At 40.9% G+C, this 24,958-nt stretch overlaps 1 protein-coding gene across 8 annotated transcripts in view; it reads left to right on the forward strand.

Annotated features, from left to right (window-relative positions):
• The first annotated feature begins 2,231 nt into the window (after positions 1-2,231).
• LOC113145705 (muscleblind-like protein 1) overlaps positions 2,232-24,958 on the forward strand; it is a 64,443-nt gene continuing 41,716 nt past the window's right edge. For 6 of the 8 annotated variants that reach the window (XM_026332735.1, XM_026332752.1, XM_026332760.1 and 3 more), the window contains exons 1-2: positions 7,976-8,117; positions 20,170-21,218. In XM_026332735.1, coding sequence (XP_026188520.1) covers positions 21,045-21,218 — 174 coding nt within the window. In that variant the 5' untranslated portion in view covers positions 7,976-8,117; positions 20,170-21,044. Of the gene's footprint in view, positions 2,598-7,975; positions 8,118-20,169; positions 21,219-24,958 lie in introns of those variants that run through there. The other 2 variants (XM_026332744.2, XM_033325520.1) reach the window with 2 other exon arrangements.

The raw sequence follows: 24,958 nt of genomic DNA on the forward strand, positions 1-24,958 counted from the left end.
TATACTGTGATTATGAAGTGTTCCCTTAAACGTTTCAAGCATCACCCAAGAATCCTGTACGAGAAAAAAGCAGCATGCACAGGTCAGAAACCTTGTTTTTTTTTCTCCTGCAGTGATAAATTAGTTGAGTTACTCTACTCAGCGCACACACGTGATGCTGTATGTAGGATTACTGTCGGTATACAGTATGTTACAAGGAGGCGCAATGTCGACACTTCTGGCATAAAAAAAATCAAAACCCAGCTGAACAAAAGTCTGAGTAGTAATAATTCCCCCAGAATTTCCAGCACTATCATTATGCATATGCCTAATCAATGGTCATTGCGCTTAAGGGGAGCTGTGACACAGTTAATGAATAGTTCCAATGAGCAGCAAGCTCTGTGTGTGTGTGCGTGTGTGTGTATGTGTGTATATGTGTGTGACTGGTTAGTGTTAATGTCTCTAATGAATAGATGTGGCACACAGGGCCCGTGGACACCTACTGTTGCCATTAGTTCCAAAGAGCAGACTAATCACCTTGGTTTTCAAATCTGAGCAGGTTATTCAGTGTCCCTCAAACTCAAGGACCCTTCATTACATGGAGCACATGAGTGCTGAGTGATAATGCCAGCTCGTTCAGATATATGCTTCTACCAGAGGCAAAAAAAAAAAAAAAAAAAAAAAAAGCAAAAGCCATGGAAAATCCCCTTTTATTTATTTAATGCAGCTTTTTCTCCCACAGAGCTGAACGCCCAGAGCAGTAGCTTTAACTTAATGGTGCATTCTCCACAGACCAAGAATAAAGTAGAGCAGCAAGTATGAATTGGCAACTTTCATGGCCAATCAACACATGCTGTATCTTGGCACAGAGTCACACTCAAAACCACCTGTTGCCACCCACTTTGTCTGTACCTTTCTCTCCTCCCTTCTCTTTCTTTTGCCAAGCCCATGTGTACAGTAAATTATATTTGCACGAATTAAAAACAATCAGCACTCGGTGAATGTCAGTTTTTACTTGTTCCCATGACTACCAGACAGAAAACTGGATTCTGGGAGATGTAGTTTTGTATTACCTGCTTCAACTACTCAGATTATTTTTAGGTCATGTGGCATCATTTGTCTTGATGTAAATATGAACACATAATATACATGTTATGGTGGCAGAGAGGAGTCTTGTCGAGTCAGGGTGGCAGCCAAAAACGGGGCAGTGCAAGACTGGGAGACAGACAAAAAGAGAGCGATGACAGCTACAAGAGAAACAACAACAAAAATAAAGAACAGTAAAGCTTGAGTGTTTAGGGTTCCCATTGCAATGGCTGCACTGGAAGACTCTGCTAATTTATAGGACCTGAAGGACAGCCCAGGCCTTCCACCCACTCGGTCGCCATGGGAGACGGTGGAGCGGAGTTCTCATCTCTTTTTCTTCCTCTTTTCTTCTTTCATTCAATCTCTTTTGTGGTATTTATCGTTCTATTTCTCTTATTCCCCTTCTTCCTTTGTCTCTCTGTGTTTTCTGTGTCTCAATTTCCTCCCTTTCTTGATAACCCATTGAGCTCCTATTATCATTCTAAATCAGCCCACTAAAGAACAGTTAAAACCAGCCTTCAGGAAGGCGAATAATAATGGAAATCGAAATAATTACACCAGAGGGCACAGTCTTTTCCATGTGTCTATCTGTCTGCAAGCATGTGTGTACACGACCCATTCATTTCATTGGTCAGTCCAGCTGTACTTCCCTTGTTGGTAATGTGACTGAATGTGTGTTATCAAAGGGCTGCAGGCCTCAGTGAACTGGCAGTAGCAATGGAGAAATGGAAAGAAACCACATACAGGAACTATAGCCTGCTTCCAAGAACCACCACGCCAACCCACACACACACACACGCACACACACACACACACAGAAGCACAGAGATGCGTGTGCATGCACTCAAACACTCAGTATCTTTGTCTGTCTCTGTTCCCTCTTATTACACACCGCCCTCTCTTTATCTTAGAAGGCAGAAGCAACAGTTGGTGATCACGTGACCACCAAGACTCTCTCCTCATTTTCTGTGTTAGCCACTTAGCTCAGGCTTAAAGTAAATGTTGAACAGAAGATATAGAGGCAAGTGGAATGGATGTGGATTGAGAAATGTTTTTTTTAATTTTTATTTTTTATTCCAGTCTATTTTACAATTTAAACAGAATATGTTGAGAGGGAGCCTGAAGAGCCACAGGAACGAGGTAAGAGTAGAGGGAGAGAGGGAGGCTGTTGCCACGGCAACCGGAGCCGCGGTGGTCGTCATCATGAAGCTTCTTCTGCATTGTGCATGTGTGTGTGTGGACACAGCGCATGTGAGTTCACCCTCTTCTCTCCAGACGTGAAGCGAGGACATCCCCCTCTAACACTGTGCCAACAGGGAGAGGAAATAAGAAAGAGAGAGACACCCACTCTGCTCGGACAGAGAGAAAGAGAGAGAGAGAGGGAGAGAGAGTGAGACTGAAACCCCATAATGCACTGCACGCTGCAGGGCTGAAGTCGTGCAGATTCATCAGTTCCTGTTTAGAGGGATTGTGTGTGAGCACACACACTCATACACCCGGACCGACAGCAAGAGAAACACACAGACAGGCAGGTAAGGCAGCTTTTCTCTGTCCAAGTGGACGGCTCCTGGGTTTACAAGCTGATCTGTTTATCCGCCTGTTACAGCCTCGTGAGAGGAGGTGATGGGAGAGTTGCTCTATACAGACGACAGGGTGTCATTAATATTTGACATGTTATGATTCCGACAACTTCCCTGCCTGTTGCTAATGACTGCTGCTGTATTTTTTTCGAACTTGGACATATCTGAGTTTGAGATTTTTTTAAAAGAGAGGAGATTTGAAATGGATGATATAAATATCTGTGTTAGTTTTGGTCTGTCACTGGCTTTGTTTTGTCACTGGCATAGGTTTTATTTTTCCTTGCAGCTTGAAGAGACTGTTTAACTGTGTCTGATTTGAATTTGCTGGAAAGGTTTTGTGTGTACTTCCATTACGGGAGTGTTGATTAAGAGTGTAAGTTTGAAGAAAGGATAACTTGTAACCTGAGATTTTACAGTATCCATATGTCATTCTGAATACGTTTTAATATACATTTCATAATGTTTCAGATACAAAATAATGAATTAAAATATAAATATGATTTAATTAATTCAGGAATAATATATAAAGTTTTGTTTCAAATGTTTAATTGTATAACGTCCAGTTAATGTTGCATGATTCTGTGTGATATGCTTCATGTAACACTAAAGTGAGATTAATAATATTATTTAAAATGTGAGCCTAATGTGGCCAATCAAAAAAACTCAAATCAATGATTATAAGTAACATCTATAACTGATGAGGCTTTTCATGCTTTTTTTTTTTTTTTGACCTATTAGATTTTGAAAGTTCTTTGTAATGGAAAATTAAATACACAGTAACTGGTTTCATATCACAGATGCTTAAAACAAAACTACACCTGTTTTTGAGACATCTATTTATTTGCGTAGTGCAAGCTGATTGGTCGGTAGAAATGTGGACCCTCCATTACAGGTCATTTTGTGGTTTAACGGCCACTGAGGCTTGTGACCATATCTGTTGCACCAGAAACCCAGACAGGCTGGAAAGCACGACTGCAGCAGCTTAGGGCAGGGACTCTTAAACTGTATTACCCCAGAACTCAAATGGGAAATTTCAGTCCTCCACCCTGGGACGCCATTGTGAAATCATGTTTCAACACAGTCTTGTGCAGACACAACAAACGGTCAAAATGAGGTCTTAGAGTAAGAAATTGGTTTGAAATAAAATGGACGGTTTGTACGTTAAGCCGCTGTCCCAAAGGGACATAATTTAAATGTTAGTCATACATGCTAATCCCTGAAGAAAACCGAAAAAAACATCAATTGTATTATCAAAATTCAGCTTTTTATACATATGGCTCAAGGTAATTTTATTTATATTACTCTTTATCACATGAAAGTCTCCAAGAAGCTTTATTTTTATATCTTGGCACCTTTTGATGGTGTGTATTACATGGACGTAGGAAGCTGTTTATGCTGAACATTGTAACGGACTATGCAAAGAGCTTTCGTGGGTTAGGAATTGAAATGCAAAAAGGCCATCATGCAGATCAGACCAAAAAAAAAAAAAAAGAAAAAAATCTGTTTAATATTCTGTTTGTCTCCATTTAGCAATGACAGAGCACTGCTTATACAGTATCTGCTCTTCCACTGCAGAAATCCACCTGTCAAAACTTAAAATGAAGAGGCTCCACTATTTCATTATGGTGGCTTTCATTAAGAGCTCCCTTTCAGTGTGTTGTGGCCTGATAGAATCATCCACCAGACACCTATAAGACAGTAGCATCCGTATCAGTCTATTCTCTGTAATAGTTTGCCACCGGTGTGTGTACATTTATGTTCGTGTTAACTGTAGTCATCTGGGTGCATAATGTGTTTTCGAAAGTGTGTATGTGTTTTTTTAGTGAGCACAAGATAAGGGTGAGAGATGAGTGAGAAAAAGATGCAGGTCTGTCTTAAGTTATAAGCTGGAAGAAAGCGGTTTGTTGGTATTTAATGCTGGCTCAAGTCCAGCAGAGCTCAGAATAACAGTTTTCATACCAGGATTATTTCAGTGGTGACTTTCAGAGTTTGTGAGGTTTCTGAACAATGGTCATTCATAGAATATATTCCACTACTGGTCTGTTACAGAGCTCTGTGTTGACTGATTCCCAGAGTTTCCAATGAGGTCACATCTTGGGATCCCAGAATATGTTGGTACCAGAACACCGAGCTATTCTGAGGAGAAAGACGCAGGTGTGTTAGGTCATGCAGTAACTGACTCCTTTTAGTTGATGAAGATGCTCTGTTGAATGATTTGAATGCTCAAACAACAGAACCACGGTCTGGTATGAATGTTGAAACTCTGAGATGCACACCGGGTTGTACTGTTGGATTTTCCATTTGGTAAGATCCTTGAGGTTTTCCAAAAAAATACTCTTTTGCTCTCGGCCCAGCTCTGGCTTTACTTAGCAGTGTGAATCAAAGATGATATATGGATCCAGATCTCCTCGTCAAACTTTAATTCCTCTTCTCGCTGTTATTTTTCTCAAAATTTCCCCCATTCCTGTATTTAATGATCTGGAACCTGAGGGATCACTGGCCCTTGTGTTGATATGATCAAAACGAGTGAGGATGTGAGGGATACTGGCTCGTGTTGGAAAGCAGTGCCTGAGAAGTCCTTTTTGTTCTTTGCTCTGTACACAGACATCACCAGAGCAGTGAGCAGGAACCTTAGTGTGCATTAAATTATCTGCAATTGCAGCAATTATCTGCAAGTGCAAAACCTTTCACTGTGCTCTGTTTCTTCATCACTGTGTCTCTCCCTTTAGACCAGATGTCTGCCAGAAGAAAGTACATCTACTCATGTATGGTACTTAGGCGTGATTATGAAGTACTTATTTACTTCCATTTCCATTTTATACTTATTTGAACTTCTACTTTACTATGTCACAGGGGTACAAGTGCTTTGCCAATCTATATTTTTAAAACCTTTCAATGAGCATTTTAAAATGTTTTGTTATACAATAACTTAAACTACTTATAATTGTGTCATATAAAAGCCATAAAACCAACAGGGGCCATTCTGCCTCCAAATTGAGATAATAAGTACATTTATCTTAATGCACCTCTTAAAGTTGCACTGATCGGTATTTTTTATGTGCGTTTATGTGGAACCTAACTACAATTTTAGCATTTTCTAGCTCCATGATTTGGTTTTCTGACCCGAACTTTTACTGTTTTGACGTTCATTCTCACCCATTCTCATAGAGCTAAAAGTGAATGTTACTTACCAGTTCATTAGAAAAATAACTTCAGGTGGATGGATAGTGATGTTGCTCCATATTTGTTGAATGTTTAAACTGACAATTGTTTGCTAACAGGTTTGGTTAAAAATAAATAACTGTGGTCTGTGCAGTTTGATTTTGCTGCCCTCATGTGGCCGAAAAAACATCTGTAAATGCAATACATTTTGCTAAAAGCACTTTTTTTGTTTTGCTGCATTGCTGTCTTAGCATATGTCTAAAACCAGCTAACCTGCTGTATTGTCGATGGGCAAGACACTAGATCTGTAGCTGAACCGTGCTCTAAACAAGCCAGGTAAAAATAAACATTTCCTTACAGAGCATAACTTGGGCATACTGTACACACAAGGCTTTTCTCTTTTTTTTTTTTTTTTCCAGACAAAAAGTGCTGTCATGTTATATTTTTAGAATCCATGTGTATGCTAGACAATCAAAATGCAACATGCACACACTTGGAGACACCATATGCCGTTTACAATTCACCGTAATCCTGGAGGACAACTGCAGGGCCTTTTTTGGGCACAGGACAGTGACTTGCCAGCTCTAAAATCACTGGTGTCACTAGTATGCTGCTTTGACTCTATGAACGAATTGATAAATATTTATAGAAGCTGAAGCTAAACATTAACACTTAGAGCAGCACAGAGATCCATCATAGGTGCTTTTGACAGCAGGCTGCAGGCTTCTGTTCAATCAACACCTTTCTTTTTACACTTTCTCACACACACGCACAAAAGCCAATACAGTGATAAATTCCAAACACCCTGATGTATTGCAGCCACAATTCAGTGATGTGGCTCTGAGTCACTTGGTAACACCCACCTGATACATACACACACAAACACACACACACACACACCTCCACAAACACACCCACGCACAATGCCACACACTCTCACACGTGTTCAAATGGACACACATGCACCTGATGTAGTGTTTGATGGAGTTGGACACCATGGCAACAGAGCTGTGACTCTTGCTGTCCTGTGAGTGGACTGGAGCTGTGGAGGAGGGAGGAGAAAGCTACCAGCTAGCACTGCTACTCAAGTGCAGCTATTATTATTCCCAGTCTCTCTCGTTCCCTCTTATCCCAGCATCTCCTTTTTCTTTCTTTTCTCCACGACTGCTGTCTGCATGCTACATTTCTATTTTTTTCCCCAAATGAGATATAAAAGCTATGCATTGAAAAAAAGAAAAAAAAAATCAACCGGGGGAAGCAGAAGAGGCAAAAGAGAGGTCAGCAAGCATGTATTTTTAAAGCCATCGATTGCGCAAAACCTGACACATCATCAGAGGGAATTGCGCTGACTCTCACGGCCGCAACCACACAGCACTCCGGATGGTTTCTTATTTGTTGACATATTATTTTTATTCTGCACTCTTCACTCATTGCATTTCCCTGTTCCAATCATAAGGACAAAAAAAAAAAAGCTTTAACTCCTCCTTTCTTTTCCTGGCGGTTTAACCCTTCTGAAATTTTATTTGTCTTGCAGTCTTTTTTTTTTCTCCTTCTCTCCCTGTTCCTGTCAGTCATGTTTTTATAAAGCTAGAAGCACAGATAGGCAGAGCAGATGGAGGTATAGCAAGGTGTAGGTATGGAGAAAGGGGCTCGTGGAGGTGGACAGGTCTCATAAACAGCATCTGTGTGAGATTTACTGCCTGCAGATACAGATGGTGAGGAGACAGGGAGGAGGAAAAGAGGGAGAGGGAGGTGTTGGAACAGTGCAGGTGAATTGCATTTTGGTCTCCGGTAGCATTTTCACGGTCTGATTGTCAGCATTTGTTAACATACACACATGCAGATGCAAACATACTCACACACACTGTGAAATTGTGGGAACGTGGCTGTTGACAGTAGAAGTTTGTCTGAGTTAAGTTCCCCCTGCGTTGCCCTCCCTCCCTCTCTGCTTTACTCTCCTCCCTCTTTTGCATATGATCCAAGCTCAAGCTGTGAAAGGTGAACTTGCAGCCTGCTGTGGATAAATTATGTGTGACATGTTTAGCTGTGCCGCCTTATATGGAAACTGGTGTATCTGAATACAGTAGAGCTTTGCCAAAGAGGGAAGGAAGGAGAGAGGAGAAGCGAGGGAGTGAAGGGCAGGGAAGGAAGGAGGAGGAGGAGGAGGAGGAGGAGGAAGGAAAAGAGGCAGGGGAGGGAGAAAGTGAAGGAAAAAGGAGGGAGGAGGGGGCAGTGCTGCGAAGCAAGCATGAGGTTTTCACTTTCCATTCTCCCCTCAGCAGCAGTCAGATGAGTCCGTGCAGAGATACAGTAAGTCTTTGCTGTTTACACTGTGTGCGCGTGTGTGTACGTAGGGTGTGTGTTACTTTGTGTTTGTTTTTGACACAAGACTGAATTGTCCCTGCTGACATTTTCTGCTTTGTTCTGCCATGTCGCTTGTGGAATTTTTATCCACCATCTGGATGTTGATTGGGAAGTGTTGATGTGTGTTTGAGTGAGTTGTATGTCTGGTTGTAAAGCATGTGTGTGTATAAATTCAGATGGCCACCATGCTTCACTCTAATGTGTGGTAGATTGAGGCACGACAGTTTTAATGTGGAAAAGAGCTGAGCAGACAAAAGAATGGGTAACGTTGGTGTTTAATGTTCCGCAGAGTAGTTAGCATGCACACACACTCACAGACACACACACACAAACACATTGACACACATTCTCTTTTCTGGCAGACTACACTCTGTCTTGCGCTTTTTCTCTGGTAATACGCTGAATGAATGAATGAAAACACAGACACAGAAACACACACACACACTCACTCACACACACACACACACACACACACACCCATACGAACAGCCCTATGCTCCTGTGTAATGACAGAACTACTGGTGTTTACACTACAGCGGCCCTCAGGAAATGATTAAACTCCTGCTTTACCCAGGCTGTCTGTGTCTGTCTGGTACACAAAAACATTAACACACATATATGTGCACACGCAAAATGGTCAAAATCATTGAAATTTCCTTGTTGTAAAAATGCCAAAAGTGAACATACCTTAGATAAAGCTTTGGTTGAATACACTTTAGGTATATTTGTAAATCAGTTTAGAGATTAATTAATAAAGCTGCATATATTGATGCTGTTATATTTTGTCAGATTTTTCAATATCAGTGATACTGACAGTCATTACTAATATGCATTATGGGTTTATAAAGGGCTATGCTGAATACATGTGTGCTATTTTTATGAAGGACATAATAGAATAAACAGACAAGTGACTTTTTATTTTTTACTAGTAGTCAGGATTTTAGAACACTTGTTTGATTTGTGTTAAAAGCCTAATTACTCAATGAGCTGAAAGTTCCTGAAAGTAATAATAAAATAATAAATAAATAAATATCAGGATCTATCCACATCACAGGTGTTGCAGTGGTTTGCTAGTGAAAAACAATTATTCTAAAACTGAGGCAGAGAGTGACAGGAAAAACTAAAAGTAATGAATCCAATAAGCTACACTGGAATAGAAGATGTCATGGTGCATGAATGTTGATGGGTATTTGTGAATGACCCACATGCTAATATGTAAAGGCAGTATGAGTATTTTCTATATTTGTTGATTGTTTTTAAACCGATTACTGTAGTTTCACCTGTCACACGTGATTTTCTGATTTACCCGAATCACTCTGTAACCCACTGCGTCTGATCTATAATTTCCCTCTTGTTTTGAGTACACACCTTCTTCTCACCCACTAATCTTAACACCTCTCTCGCTGCCGCTGTGTCACAGTTTCACTTCATCACCCCTCTCCGTCTTTGTCTGTCTCTCAGCACCTTTCAGCCATATTCTCTGTCTTTCTGCTTTTTTTTTTAATTTTTTTTTTTTATGGCTCACTGTGTGTTTCTCATTCGCTGTCTGGCCCTCAGTGGGTTGAAAAAGCTTCTCTGCAGATCAGAGCAGGCAGATTTACAAGGTCATTAGAGTATAGAAAAGAGAGAACGCAGAGGCGCTCAGATACATACTGAATTTCATAGCACATGAGTCTGACTAAACAACTATGTGTATGAGAGAAGAAAGATCAACAGAGGGGTAAGGGAAAGGATACATGGTTACTTTTGAGTTTATTTACATACATGAGAAATAAAGTTATTCTGTGGATTTCTTTTTTCCTCTTTTCTTTTCCTCCTCTGCCTTTTTGCTTTATCCCTCAAATAATTTGTCCTTTAGAAGTGATGTCATCTGCCCACTGTCCTCGGCGGGCACAGGGCAGTCTGTCGAATGCAGATGAGCGGCGAGGTTGTGTGAGAAAATCAGTGTTGATGTGCATAATGATATCAGCACACCTTTTACCCTGCTGTATTTTATTCAGTTAGCAAGAAAAAAAGAAAATAGGGCGGATGCTCAGGTCAAGGTGATCGCAGGAAAATACGAGTGAAGATGACTTTGAGGTCCCAAGCACTGGAAATTCAACACGGAGCATGTTACTGGAAGAGTCAGTCACTCAGACAAATGGCTGGGGAAGTCCTACGAGGCCATTTGGCGAGTGGCAGAATCACAGTGAGTCAGTCAATGGTGTATGATTGCTGTTTTTCCTGCAGTCTGCAAAGCTGTCACTGGTCTAATGCACACTAGTGGAAGATGTAATCTATAGTAAATACAGTTGGCTCCACGGAAGAGTCCTCTGTGATTTCCACAGATTAAGGTGTCAAACTGAATCACTGGTCACAGACAGCTGAGGAGAACAGATTATCCCCCCCTGTTTGGCCAAATGCTGCTCTGATGACAAGTCAGGGATTCTGCACTTCATGTGCGTGTGCGTGATTGCGCTTGGAAGGCTGACATTTTCTTTTGGGGAGCATCCACTCCTTCGGTATTTCCTGATTTGATCAAAAATACCAGACTGTGGAATGTGAAGAATTCACAGAAGGCTGAATCATTAGTGTTAATCATCTTCATCTCCTGAGCTTCATGATCTTCAAAATAATTGTGCTATTAAGCTTTTTAGTCGTTTAACTTCTAATCAGTGATCATGTTGCTGCTACTGAACTGTCTCCTGTCATGGATTTTCCACTGCCAAAGTTTGTCATAAATTATTCTTATCTTGCTGTACTCACTGTATCTCCCAGTCTGTCTGAAACCTCACTTACTGTTCTTCCATCCCATCATACTACAGTATATGCTGAACACCACTCCACTCCAGTACACTCAGGACATGCCACCTGTACCTCCTCCCTGTCTACCTGTCCGTCCATCTGTCTCTCAGTCTGTCTTTTTCGGTTTTATCATTCTTCTATTCACCTGTCTGCCTGCATTGTCTGAAAGTGCAAGTATAAGAATGAAAGATGTGTGTTTTTTATGTCTGATTAAGGTCTTTGATGCGACATGCGGAAGTGGTAAATTTACACAAAGATGCCACCCTTCAACTTATTGGATCTATATCCGCTGGACTTTCCATCATCCTCTGTCTGTTGCTTATACTCTGCCTCTCTCTCTCTCTCTGTGTGACTCTTCCTTTCATTCTCCCTGTTTTCCAATCTTTCTTGATCTATCCTTCCTCCCACCCACACTGGTAGTCACACCTCCTCCATTGCTATTCCTGAGAGGAGCAGACTAGTCTGGCAGTGGGTTGGTTTATGTCCATGAACTCAGCGACACCCTCTCTGCCGCTGCATTACACCACAATGGCACAACCACAGTCAGGTAGCCACACTGCAGTGAAAATAGGAGTAAAAAGTAGTTTCTGCCGCCCTATCACACACAAATGAATATGTAACCATGTATATAAATCTATATTATCTTGCATCCCTAATCATGTAGGTGTCTGCCATAACTGCCTCACATCTCTATGTGCATGTCGGGCTGTTTAAACACTTGCACTGATATCACAGCACAGACGACAGCTTGCACATGTGCCACATGACTGCCCTCGTTGCTTCCCCACCCCTTTGTTTGTCTTACATCTGACAGAGGGAGTCATAGATTGTGTGTGTTTATGTGTGGATGAGAGTGGTAGTTGATGTTGTGCATATGCATACGTATTACTCATATAGCTGTGTCCTGAATATCAATGCACTGACTGACCTTCCATTCATCTCTATAGCTGTCTATCTTCTATAGATGATGCAGATTTGCTGCCTCATGGTTAGTGGTCAATACTAATATATTTGTCTGTGTGTGTGTGTGTGTGTGTGTGTGTGAGGGTGTGTGTGCGTGTGTGTGTGTGTGTGTGTGTGTGTGCGTGCGTGCGTGCGTGTGTGTGTGTGTGTGTGTGTGTGTGTGTGTGTGTGTGTGTGCGCGTGTGTGTGTGGAATAAGGTCTAAGATTATCCTGATGGTACAATCTGTGGAAGCATCATTGTGATGGAGTATCATTTCAGAATGACCAGCAATGAGCTGAAATCAGATCAGATCTCAAGCTTGCATGGGTGGGGACTGAGCATTTGTCGAACAGGGTTCACACATGTGAGCCTTAATATAGCCCCTCAGCAAGGTGTCTTTGCTCATTAGTGTCACCAAGGTGTCCATCATTCATTTCCTCTAGTAGTTTTAGCAGGGAAAAAGCTGTTTTCACTGTGACTGAGGCATGCATTATGAAGCCCAAATGCAATATCTAAAGTAAAATGGGAAACTTCCATTGTCCATTATGCAGTGTCACGTAACTTAATTTTTTCTTAATGAGGAGTGTCTCCATCAATAATGAGGATATTATATAAATCTTGACTCATATTTATAGAAGAAAAAATAAAATCTCATCCTGCTTTGATGTCAGCTAGTTCCATACATCAAATTAGCACACAAACACTGCTCCTATGTGACTAAAGTGAATAAACATTGTACTGTATAGTTTGCTAATACAGTGAGATCCCTTAAATGGGTCTGTCAGTGAACATCTCTATATTAGCTTGGCTTTAAAGCTGCTGTAAGCAAATATTGCACTCATTTAACACAGAACACCACAGCAGTAATCTAATGTAGCACTAAAATACTAATCATACAAAAGAACCGCGCTACCATGTGTACTATAAAATACTATGAAATACTCAGGAGTGAGCTGCTTTGTATTCCTTTTGCAATTTGTGTTATCCAAATAAATGGAATCAGTTGCTTGGCACATAACCCCTGAGGGTGCAACTCATCTCCTGCCCTATGTCAAGTGATCAGCCAGCTGATGATCAGCAGTTATCTGTCAGTAATGCCAGCTAAAAATACACTGAAAAAGAGGGATGCACCAACAAAGCCAAGTGAGCTCACACTGTGTTTCCATATCACCAGCAAATGCTGTCATTTGCTGCATTTAGAGACAATAAAAGTCCAACTTACTTTGCAAGCTACTGTAGCTATTGTCCCTCTGGCATCGCTACCTCAATGTTCAGGATATGTCAAATCCATAAGTAATATTATACTAGATGGCAAAATATATGAAATAGGTCATTTTAAAAAGTGAGACTCGTAGGATAATGTAACACTATCTGGCTTCTGAGTCAGAACAATCTATGTTAAACTAAAAACTGTGATTTCTGTCTGCCAGTTTCTTGTCTGCTGTGACTTTTCTGTGCTAGACTCTTTTTTACTCTTAATCTTGCAGCCATTCAGTCTAAAATCCCCCAAAAAAGAACATTTGATAATCTTATTTTAACATTAGCCTGCTTTTTTAAAACTATTTGTCAGCATGCTGGCCTGCATGTTTTTCGTAGTTTGTCCCAGCTGTTTTCTTAATATCTTTTTGTCTGATTGTCAGTGGGATTGTAGATGAATTTAGTCCATAAATATGCCGCTTTTTTCCCCTTCCAATATGTGTTGACGCCAGCTAAAATTATTGGCAGAAACATAGAATTACTTCAATGTAAAAAATCTGCTATTCATGCAACAGGTCAAGCAGCTAAAATAAATGCTGATGGTTATGGGCAGACAACTGATCAATAGCATACAATGTGATGCAAAAATTGGAATATATTTCATCATAATGTTTTCACAGGTGTGTTTTTGTTTAGTTTAGTCTGGTTTTTGTCATGAAAACTGGCTTGTCAAAAATTTTCATCATAATTCATGTTGATGACATTAGCTGGATAAAATAAGACACAGCCTGCACTGATTTGTGAAAATATGGCTCAAGTGTGAAATTGGAACATATGAGTCAGGGATAATATCTAGAGGCCATCAAACTGACAAGGTCAAGCTCTATTGACAGAACATTATGAGAAATTTTAATGTGGGATTCGCTCATCCTTATTACTGCAATTGGATACAGCTTGCACAGTTGTCAAGAAGGTTGCTGAATTTTCCAGTCCTGTCTAGCCCTGTCAGTGTTCAAGCTCTGATTACACTGGCTCCCTTACATGCCCTTATAAAAGCGGCATTTCAGCGATTCCCTTCTAATAGAAGTCCTTAAATTTTGTTTCAAAAAAATTAATTTTTAACACATTTGCAGAAAGTCTGTCCATTGAGGAAGCCGGTGTACGAGGATTAAACCCATAAAGAGAGAGGGTGAACATGGGGTTCGAACCTGGAACCTTTTCGCTGTGCAGTGATTGTGCCAGTCACTGCAACACGGTGTCCACCACGCCGCACTGGAGAGTAAATTTGCTGCATGTATCATATTTGTTTAAAGGAAGCTTTAATAACAAAGCACCCTCAGCCAACTGCTCTGGCCTTATTAACCGATGATGTTCAGATGTTACGCGTGGCCCTTGAATCCTTTCACATGATGTCAACCATATTGCTATGAAATCAGCCTGGGCCCGACACCATTAAGCACTTTATCCTTGCTTTAAAGATGTTTTTTTTTCTAGTTGAGATGACCTTGCAGCACATTACATTGTGAAACTGCAGCATAAGGTGTTGTTTGAACTCACGACGAGAGGGGAGACAACGAGAAAGGGAAGTAGAGGGTGTGGAGACAGTGGGCGAATAAAAATGAGGACAGCTACTATTAAAAGATGAGCTTCGTTGACAAAGTTGTTTATGTCACATGATACTCGGAGTGCAACTTTACAGGAGGCGAACAGATTTCAGAAACGAAGGACGACTTGGGGAGAGAAAAGTGGAAAACACTGGAGCATATGCGTGAAGAGAAATAGGAAAGGAGAACAGGTGGGGATCAGAGAAAGATAAATGAAGAAAGATGAGAAATGTCAAGATGGTATCACAGTGAGGCACTAGCAGTGCTTTGAAATGGAACTAAATTCAGCTTTTTCCCTTTCTACTTTTCCCTGTTATTCCTGTCACTACTCACCCTGTTTCTCCTCTCAGTACCAGACATCAACCTCTGTCTCTCACCAACTTATACTAATTGCTCCTGTTTGCCTCCGATCACTCTTCCTCCAGCCTCTCTCCTTTCACTGTCACCACCTCTGATCTCCTTCGCTCTGTTTGTCTCACACAGCCTGTTCCCCTCCCCTCTCCCTGATGCTCCTATCAGTATAAAGGGCAGCTCAGGTCATATATACATAATATCCCGGTCAGCCGGTGATGCGATGTAATATGAAGCGTCCAGCATCTGCTTTTTGCTGCTGCAGTCAGCACCCTTTAACCTCTTGAATTACTGAATCCCCCCTCCCCTCCCTTTTATCTTTCATTCTTGTTTTTTCTTTCACTTTCTGGAACGTGCACAACTAACACCACTGACTTCTGACTTGTTGAAGAAACTTGCTGTGTAATTGCATTTCATCTGAATTATAATAATATGTTTTTTTTAACTGTATTTCCTAGCAGTCTCAGAGAAAGAGCATGGAAATCCGAATTTTAAACCCTCCATTGAATTTGTAACATTTAAGGAATGTCTGACCTGTCAACTTTTCGCCTAAGCAAACAATACCCTGATTGCTGGACAGTAGCTCCTAAGGCACTTTAAAAAGATCACAATTTATACTGTGATCCTCTTGGGAAATTTTGTTTTGAAGTGAATTTTCAGTGTTGACTACTGGTCTTTTCTGTATCTCAGTTGTATTTCAAAGGTCAGCCATAGGAAATCAAACATAGAGAGAGCTGTTTTCTTCTCAACACTTTCCCTCACTTTTTTTTTTTTTTCCTCTGGAAGAAATTCAAGGTGCATAAACGGGTCCCACCTCTGGCCCCGGTTCACTCCATTTGTATTGCTCTCAAATGCAGGGCTGTATGTGGGTTGTGTTAACGGATCGATTCCACATGCTTTGCATAAACACTGCATAAACAATGACCAATTTCTTGTAAACCTAAAGTCTTTCACATCATCGACTGTATTTTGATGCTCAGTACTAATTTGCAAATGCTGCAATACTAACACACTCAAGTAAGAACATGCTGTATATTGTATTTGCTTGACATCAGCACATCATCGTATTAACATGTTGATGTTAACATTTAGCTCAGACTGAGCCTCTCAAAGCTGCTAGTAGGGATAAGGTTCAGTCTGGTTCATAGATTCTCAACAATAACAAGTTCCAGCTTTTGCTATGATTTCTAAAGTTTCTTAATGTAGACTGTGGGAATAGTAGACAGATTAGGTCTTATAAATCAGTAATTCAGCTGCCTTAGTGTCACTGGAGGCTAAAATGGTGTGGTTTTTCTGGACAGTTGTCATAGACATGGAATAATCCAGAGTTCAGCCAAACGAGTGGCACCATTTTAGCACAGGGATTAGCACTGGATCAGGTGGCTTTCTTTAAACGAGGAGATACATGAACCTCACTGACACTCTCGGCATTACACTCAGCTTTGTGCAGACCACATGTCAAAGGCTCAAGATGGTCAAAAGTGAGACAAAATCTTTAACCACGATTTTGTATTCTGTAATAATTTTAATGAAGTGCATGCATTTGTCGTGTGCGGGGGTTTTTTTGTGTGTGTGTGCGCACACTATTATTGTGTTGGAGGACTTTGGGTGTTAGGCGGTTCAGGGTGCATAATATCCCCAGCCCTTCTCCACCTCACTCTCCTTTCCAACTTATTACCTTGGCTAGTTGATCTGATGGTGTAATAATATCTCCAGCCTCTGGCTACGGGAAATGGCCACATACATTATTCACACATGCTAAGATGCTTATTGATGACTCCTTTATTTATATATTTTCTCAAAGCCGGAGTCATTTCTCACTTTTTTTTTTTTTTTTTTTTTACCCTTTAGTTTTAATCCTCTGTTATGATGTGAGCCTTGTTCAAAGAGCCTTGTTCAATGCCGCTCATTGTCGGCGTTTAAATGTATTGTGCTTAATCATTTAGTTCAAGCTTTTGGCGAGAGATACATCTGTGTGGAACTGGGGCTAGTAATACATTCAGGTGGAGCCCCATTTATTAAATTTACCTTATTTCATATAAAAGCTCATGGGTGCTCATTTTTGTGTATTGCCACAGTGCTGTATAAACATCCACAAACAAAATAACTTCTGTAAGAAGACTAACATCACCTTAGAACTCCAGTATAAGTTTGTCTAATCTATTCTGTGTACATTCTCCAGCTATTTGTCAACTTTTCATTCATGCAATCATTTTAAATGGAGCATATGCACTTTTATGATGAGGATATGTCGGAGTTCAGTGCCGCTGGCTGTTTAGTTGGTTTTTCTCCTTGAACTCACCTCTCCTTTCTGCTTAGACCTATAGCCTCTGATGCAGCCACAGCAGAAAAGTGATGAGCCATATTTCTGGCAAGAAACTGGTAATTGTCCTGATAGACAATTATTTTACATTTTAAACCTTAACACACTACACATGATATAGCTCATGTTCCGGTGTTTGGTTTGCGTTAATTAAGCATATGTAATGTAGAGTAAAGCTATTCCCATTCCAAAATGCATACATGATCATGTCATCATCAGAAATCCAGATATTGGTAGAGTACATCATTTAGTTTCAGCAGTTAGCAGTTAGATACATAATCTAATGTCTGTTACTTTTGCATGGGGTGTTTATACAAGCATTCATAAAACTGAGGTTTACTTAGAAAGGTTTAGTAGGTGTGCAGCCTTTTGCCCAAAAATATGTTGTTTTGTTGGAGATGTGTTTGCAACCGTGTTAGCAGCAGAGCAGTAGCACCAGCTTAAATACGACTGATGACTGAAAAACAGGCTTGACACGCATCCTGTGTATACAAACCTTTTAACATGGACCCAGAAAAAATCAGCTATAGCTTGAACAACAAATGTTTTCCCTTTAAGTTCATGAACTCAATATTACTACTGACATCATGTACTTTCATTTGCAAGCAGGAAATTCCATGAAGCATTCCACTATAGGGGGTTTAGGGATGCAATAGAGAGAAAAAAATAAAGTTACGGGAGAGGTCAGGAAGTGAGTAAGAATAGGCAATGCAAAAGACTAATTTTGCTACTCCATATTTAATGTACTGTTAATGGTAGCCCTTTCTGTATTCTCTTCCTTACCACAGTCTTCCTGCCAGATACATTGGGCTGCCCTGGCCTCTTGTCTGCACAGGCATGCACTGCCTAAAATATCAGCTTTGGGTTGAAAAAAAGTAGTTCACCACAATGACTGACCCAAATAGGAAAAGGGAGCATGACACATAAGCAATCGATGTTTGACCAAGGGAGTATTTTTATTTCTTCCTTCCTCTCTCTTACTTTTCTCCTTTTTTGTGCTCATTTTTCTTCAAGCCACAGTTTTTTGCAATAGCCTATCAGTGACTGAGGATCAGAAAAGAATCAATCTTTAATGCTCTACCTGTTAAACGTCATCAGTCTGGGATGCTCAGTGTTTTCCAGGGTTATTTTGTGATTAATAACTGTAAATCACGTTTGTAGTATAGCTTACCCCTTTTTTAATGTGACTTATCTTGATGATTACTTTCATTTTCCAGATTGCATCGTACATGACAGTCCCAAGAGAAAAGTGTCAGTACATCCACTACAGCACATACAAGTAGTAAAATGTTAGTAGGTAGAGTGATTTTTTTTTTTCCCATTCAAATGAAGGACTTGATGTTTATCCATGGCCAGAGAAACATTTTTCAATTAAACAAGACCCATGCCATTTTTATTTGTAGTCCTAAAGCTGGCAAACGCAGTCTTTAAATGCAAGATACTGTACTACCAACAGCTTTTTCACATCATTCATCATTGTTGCTGTTTGTCTTCTTGGATTTAGTTCCTAATAAAATAGCTTGTAAAAGTGTTTGGCAGCTCACTGTCCAGTTTTAGATGTGTGTGTTTCTTAGCGCCCACCCAGCAAACACAGCCTGGGGCCATTCTGTTTTTGACTCAAACCAAGGTCATGACTAATAGTAAAAATGCACATCTGACCTGAACTCTGACATACAGTAGTCTGCTTAAAAATAAAGAAGTGGTACATCCTGCTGATGCTACTGGAGTATCTGGGGTTGCTTTAAATAAAGCGTTTTTAACGTTGCCCACAAGCTTTGTCTGGATGGTTGCTTTAAGATCATAGCAGTGCTGAATAAGTGCATATTCATTCATTCATTCAAAAAAAAAAAACAAGAAGTGATGTAACCACATGTAGGATGTAGGTTTCACGGTACTAAATGTAAGCGTAGCAGCTGTAAGAGTTTTTAGGAGGGCAGTGTGATCCTTTCTAAATCCGGATGTGAGCAGAGATGTCAGCTGGTGTGTTGATAAGGGGATTTATGGAGCAGGGTGACAAATTTAACAGCAGAAAAGAAAAAAAAAAGTCACATTCTCTCTCTCTCTCTCTCTCTCTCTCTCTCTCTTTCATTGAAACCTCATCTGTTCATTATCTCTTTTGTCTTACCTGTCCACCTACCAACAGTGATGTGGGGGCTATCTAGCCAGCTGATTGGCTGGTTCCAGACTCACCAGGGATGGGTAGATTGCTAACACCCTAATAAGCCCTTTGATAGTGTGTACAAATCTTTAATGAGTTTATTTCTCTTTCACTTTATTTTCTTTTTGTCAAAATGTATTTTTATTAAAGTTTTTAAAAGGTAATTTTGTCAAATTACACAATTTAAAAGTAATTACTATTGTATTATAGTATAATTCATATTGTTGACTGTTATAGTACTTATATCAGTACTAAAGTTTTGAACATCACAGTTCAGTCACAATGCAGACACACATTTTGGACACACACAAATGCATACACCAAATTCTTCCCACATTCTGTCTTTTTTTTTTCTGTTCCTTGATCTCTCTCTCTCTTCTTCAGTGTCTTCCTTTGAAATAAATTGTCTGCGCCTGAATGCGTGAGCTTTACTGTTAGTGATATGGTGTTTGATTTGATTTTCCAGCTGAGAGCCTGGCAGTCTCTGTGAGGGCTTCTGTGAGAGAGGATGAGAACGAGAATGAATGGGAAACATGTTCGTATGAATCCAAATGTGCGTCTGTGTTGTGTGTGTGTTTCCGTGCATGTGTGTGAGTTAAGCCCTACTCCACTGACACTATTCCCTCCTTCTCCACAGAGAAGTGCCTTCTTTCGCTGACTCCTGTGTCTGCTTGGCTCCACTGAAGCCGCCGCTGCCTCTGTGCCTGTCCATGTCTGCCGCAGTTGCCAGCCACACCAGGAGCCCCAGGACTGCCAGAACTGCCAATCCCATCCACTGAGCCAGTCCCCACACCAGTGACACCTATATCCTTCCCTCCATCTCCTGCGCTGTCTGCCAGACAGACCTCTGTTCATCCATGCCATTCAGCCCTCCTCTGTGGAAGTCAGCCACTCCCATCTCCTCTCCAGCAAGAGTCTGATACTGAAGACAAACAGCTTTTATCGGCTCCGCGAGTGGAAGGAGATTGTCTCTTTGCTGTCCCCTCCACCACAGCCTTTTCATCCTCTTTCCTTTTTCCCCTTTCTCCTCCTTCCTTCCTCCTTTCCTCCAGCCCTGCATCTTTTCATCATGGGCCAACTCGATCGATAATGCGTTTTGCCATTCGTCTCATCTGACAGGAGTGAAGCAATAGAACCGGTGTGTGCATGTGTGTGTGTGCGCGCGTGTGTGCCTGACAGTGAGAACTAGAGAGAGAGAGAGATTACGAAGCAAAACTGTGTGGCCATTCCCAGCCCTGGCCCTTGGTGACTGGTGGAGGAGGACTCACTATTAAAGCTGCAAACTGAATCTTGGGATGGGCCACAGGTGGTAGAAGAGACCCAGGCCTCAGAGGCTTTACTACAGAATCTAATCCTGGGGACAAAACCTCTTACACCTGGCTTTTTTCCCATGTCCTTTATCTATTCATTCTACTCATTTGTCCCAGTGTCATTAGAAACATACAGAAGCACACCTAATTGCATTTGCTGGAAATCCATTCCTCTTAATTGGCCCCTCCTGCCTGCTTCAAAATGGCAGTAAATGTCACACCGATCCGGGACACAAAGTGGCTGACATTGGAGGTTTGTCGGGAATTCCAGAGAGGAACGTGTTCACGACCGGACAGCGAGTGCAAGTTTGCCCACCCTGCCAAGAGCTGTCAAGTGGAAAATGGCAGAGTCATTGCCTGTTTTGACTCACTCAAGGTGAGTATGACAAACACCCATAACATTTATTCATCAATGCTTTTTGCTTTTTTTTTTTTTTTTTTTTTTTTTTGTAGCTAGCATGGTTGACCAGAATTGTCTTAGGATGTTGTAAGATTTTCTTGAGGGGTTTTATGGAAACCAGATTCAGGCCCAGATGCAGAAAAGGTCAGGAAAACCGGCATTACTTGAGGATATTAGGGCTTCTTTTTCTCCGAGAACAATCTCTAAAGTTGCAAGGAAACAGTTGTCGAGTGCGATTTAGTTTCTTAAGTGTAACGTCAAGTAAAGCCATGGTGAGGGAATGAATACATATCTGTAATAATACTTTTTACTGTGTGTATGTGTGTGTCTGTTGGTAAGCTGACATGTGGCTGTGATTCACATTAACATCTGTGAAACAGACTCAGAGTTTCCTTTGCTGGCACACATGTTTAGTTGCAGGACTGTCAGTTGGCATGTTGCAAAAGCTTCTGTGTGATCGTCACATCAACAGGCTGAATAGGAAATATAGAAGTAGGGCAGCATACTGTGTGTTTCATGTTTGCATGTGAGCCTGCAAGTGTATGTCTGTGTGTGTTATTTTGAGGTCATGCAGCACAGTGGGGTGTTCTCAGAAGGCTCTGTAATTTACTGTCTATTTTTGCCCTGGCACTGAGACAACACACTCCCACTATTCAGCTCCTCTCTCTCAGAGACAGGGTGGGAGACAAATCAAACAGGAGAGAAGATAGAAAAAAAGGAGGGAAATATAACGGACTGCGCCAAGAAGTAGTGAAGAAAACAAAAATATGTATTAACGGATTCACTTCAGGTCGCAAAATCCTAAACCCGATGTTTAAAAGTGCAGCTGATTAGAAACTTTAGACTGTAAGTGTTTAGTCTGGATTTGTTTAAAACTTCAAGAACTGTAGCGAGTCTGGAGTCATTTGTGTTACCATATGCGTGAGCCAGTTTGGTCTCCTGTAAATTCCATTTGTATAATACTAATTGAACAGGGGGTCTTCATCCATGCTAACAGCTCTGTGATGGCAAATGTCAACTTCATTGTGGAAGTCAGTGTCCTCTGGGGACCATGAACGTTTTTATAAAATTTAATGTCAATCTATTCAGTAATTGTGATATTTCAGCCTAGACTAAAGCAGTGGACTTTAGAACCAACAGACAAACTTATATTGCCAAAGGGCCATACTGCTGTTATGGCTAAGTACTAAACAACCCTATTTTATGCTTTAATTGACTTTTTCAATGCACATTTCTCCCAGAATGTATTATTATATAAACTTTTCACTTCAGCTGAAATTCTGCCAGAGTAAGAAAAGACAAGAAAAAGGAATGAGTGTTGGACATAACACATTATCCTTTTAGTCACATATAGAGTGTGGTACTTTGTTTTGAAAGCCCATACATTGTGAGTGCACCGCTAGTCACACTTGTAATTTAGCAACAACAGAGTGTGTAAAGGGTCAGCTGTGGCAGAATGTGCAACATCTAAGGGCCAAGTGAACACAATGGCTTATATACTGTATATTATATATACAGATCCTCCATATGTACCTGGACATGTACATATGGAGAATACAGTACAAGGCACATGCACATACAACATAAGCACAAACTAACTACACTGCAGTATTAGTTTGCTGGCTCGTTATACCAGGCGCTGTAAATGTATTAGATACGGTCATATCGGTTAAGTCAGTCTGGGGCATTTTGGCTCAAGTGGGCACATGGATCCTGGATTCTGCAGTCTATGGTGTTATGCACATGTCCTGTAATTTGCCTCCTATCTGATTGGCAAGCAGGGTGTTCAGTGTAATTGGAGACCAGAGCTGGAAGTCAGTCAAGCCAGCCCAGAACCACAGCTTACCTTGCTTTATAACTGGGGGGATTTCGTGTTAAGCCAGGCACTGCGTTATTACAGTTCTGGGCTGCTTGGCTGGGTTTGGTTGGCACAGGTAAGGCAGGAATGCAGGAATGGGTACAGGGGGGGCTGCTGGGGCATCGCATGAATCATGAAAGCAGACAGGCAGACTGAGCCTGAGCGGGCGAGAGCAGGCGCAGCAGGGAATGCATGAGGAAGCGTAGCACTAATGCTCAGAGCCTATCCCAGCTTTCAGTGCCAGGGCATTCCACAGTCTACCTCCCTTCCCTGCCTTCATGACAGAATGATAGATCTGCTTTGTCTGCAGATGAATTCATAACACATAGCTAGGCATGGAGAGAGAGGGGCAAGGGGATAAGGAAGGACAGGTTGGACGAGGTGGAGAGGAAAAAAACTGAATAAAGGCATGGATGGTGGTACACGTGGCTTCGCACTTCTGGACAATTTGTCATACCACCCACTCTTCATTCCTTTTGTAGACTGTCAAAGGAAGGGAGGGTCTGTAGAAGGAGCAATAGAAAGGCACATCTCTTCCTTTTCCATTTTCTGCATGTATTCAGTGTTTTTATGACAGACTTGTGTCTTTTTAGGAGTAAATAAGTACCCTTGGTTTCTATACAAATGTCTTTATTCTTCTCTTTCTCTCATAAACCTTATTAACATTCAGTGTTAATAAGGTTATCACACAAAAAGGTGTTTGTCAGCAGTGAAATTTCCATTTGATGGGTGGAGTAACAGAGGATGGAGTTATTACGGTCAGCTGGAAATGAGTCAAAAGGAGAGGCTCTGGGTCGGCTGATATTACTCAGCCTGGAACCACAGCAATAGCAAAGTGAAGTAGCCTTACAAAGATGTAAGGCCACAATGAAAATCATTTATTTAGAGTTTATTTACTCCCTGTTCAAATCCTTAAAACTACACATTTATGTTTTTCTAATGAGCTTTTTTTTTTCATTTTTAAGGTGTTTAGTAAATACACAATGCTGCTTTTTGGTTGAGTTTGACTACTGAACTATTTTCTGCAGTATGTGGTTATCTGTACCAAGCAACCAATATAGTATTCTGCTGAAGTTAGATATAGTTAAAGTAGCTTTATTTACATTGACTGTGAACTCATGAGGACTCTCTATGTTATTTTCCTCTGGTGTCTCTTTTGTCCTCTCGTCTCTGTACTTTTATTATGTGGATCTAGTGCATATTTTGTGCTTAGCTGGACGTATATTTGCTTCAGTTCATGCTTTTGGGAAAGAATTAGAATCAGTTAGCGCTCGCTCACGTCTCCACCGTGACACTATGTGCACTCATGCAACGTTTAATACATGCTCTGTCTCATCGCACCTTACGAATCATGACTAGTAACGAATAATGTCCTTTCTTGGTAGTGTGCAGTGCAAAAATACTTGGGAAGAAGCAAAGGCTGGGTGCGCAAAGACCTTGACATGCATGCAAGAGACAGTTATTGTTCTGAAGATGAACATGAATACAGTCGTGAATAAGAAGATGTAGTTGTGATAAAAGCAAAACGTTAGCCAAAGAAATGGTCATAAAGCACTCATTTGAGTCACAGAGTTAACTTGGAAGGCACAGACAAACAAGGGTTGCTTGTCCTTTTTGGCTCCTGTTACAGGAATTCAACAGGTTGTTGCTATTAGCAGCTGGAGACAAAACTGCTTTCATTGTAAGAGAATAAATAGCAAATCTGGAGGTATTTAGGCTGATGAAATACAATAAATTCACCATTGTGTTGTGATAGGAATCAGATGGAGTGGATTGAGAAGACACAGGGGCCACTATAGAGGACCTGCTGACCATGTTGAAATTGCTGGATAGTGGTTTGACTGCCTTATTAAGGTTT

The sequence above is a fragment of the Mastacembelus armatus genome, chromosome 13 (assembly GCF_900324485.2).
Source record: "Mastacembelus armatus chromosome 13, fMasArm1.2, whole genome shotgun sequence".
Taxonomy (NCBI): domain Eukaryota; kingdom Metazoa; phylum Chordata; class Actinopteri; order Synbranchiformes; family Mastacembelidae; genus Mastacembelus; species Mastacembelus armatus.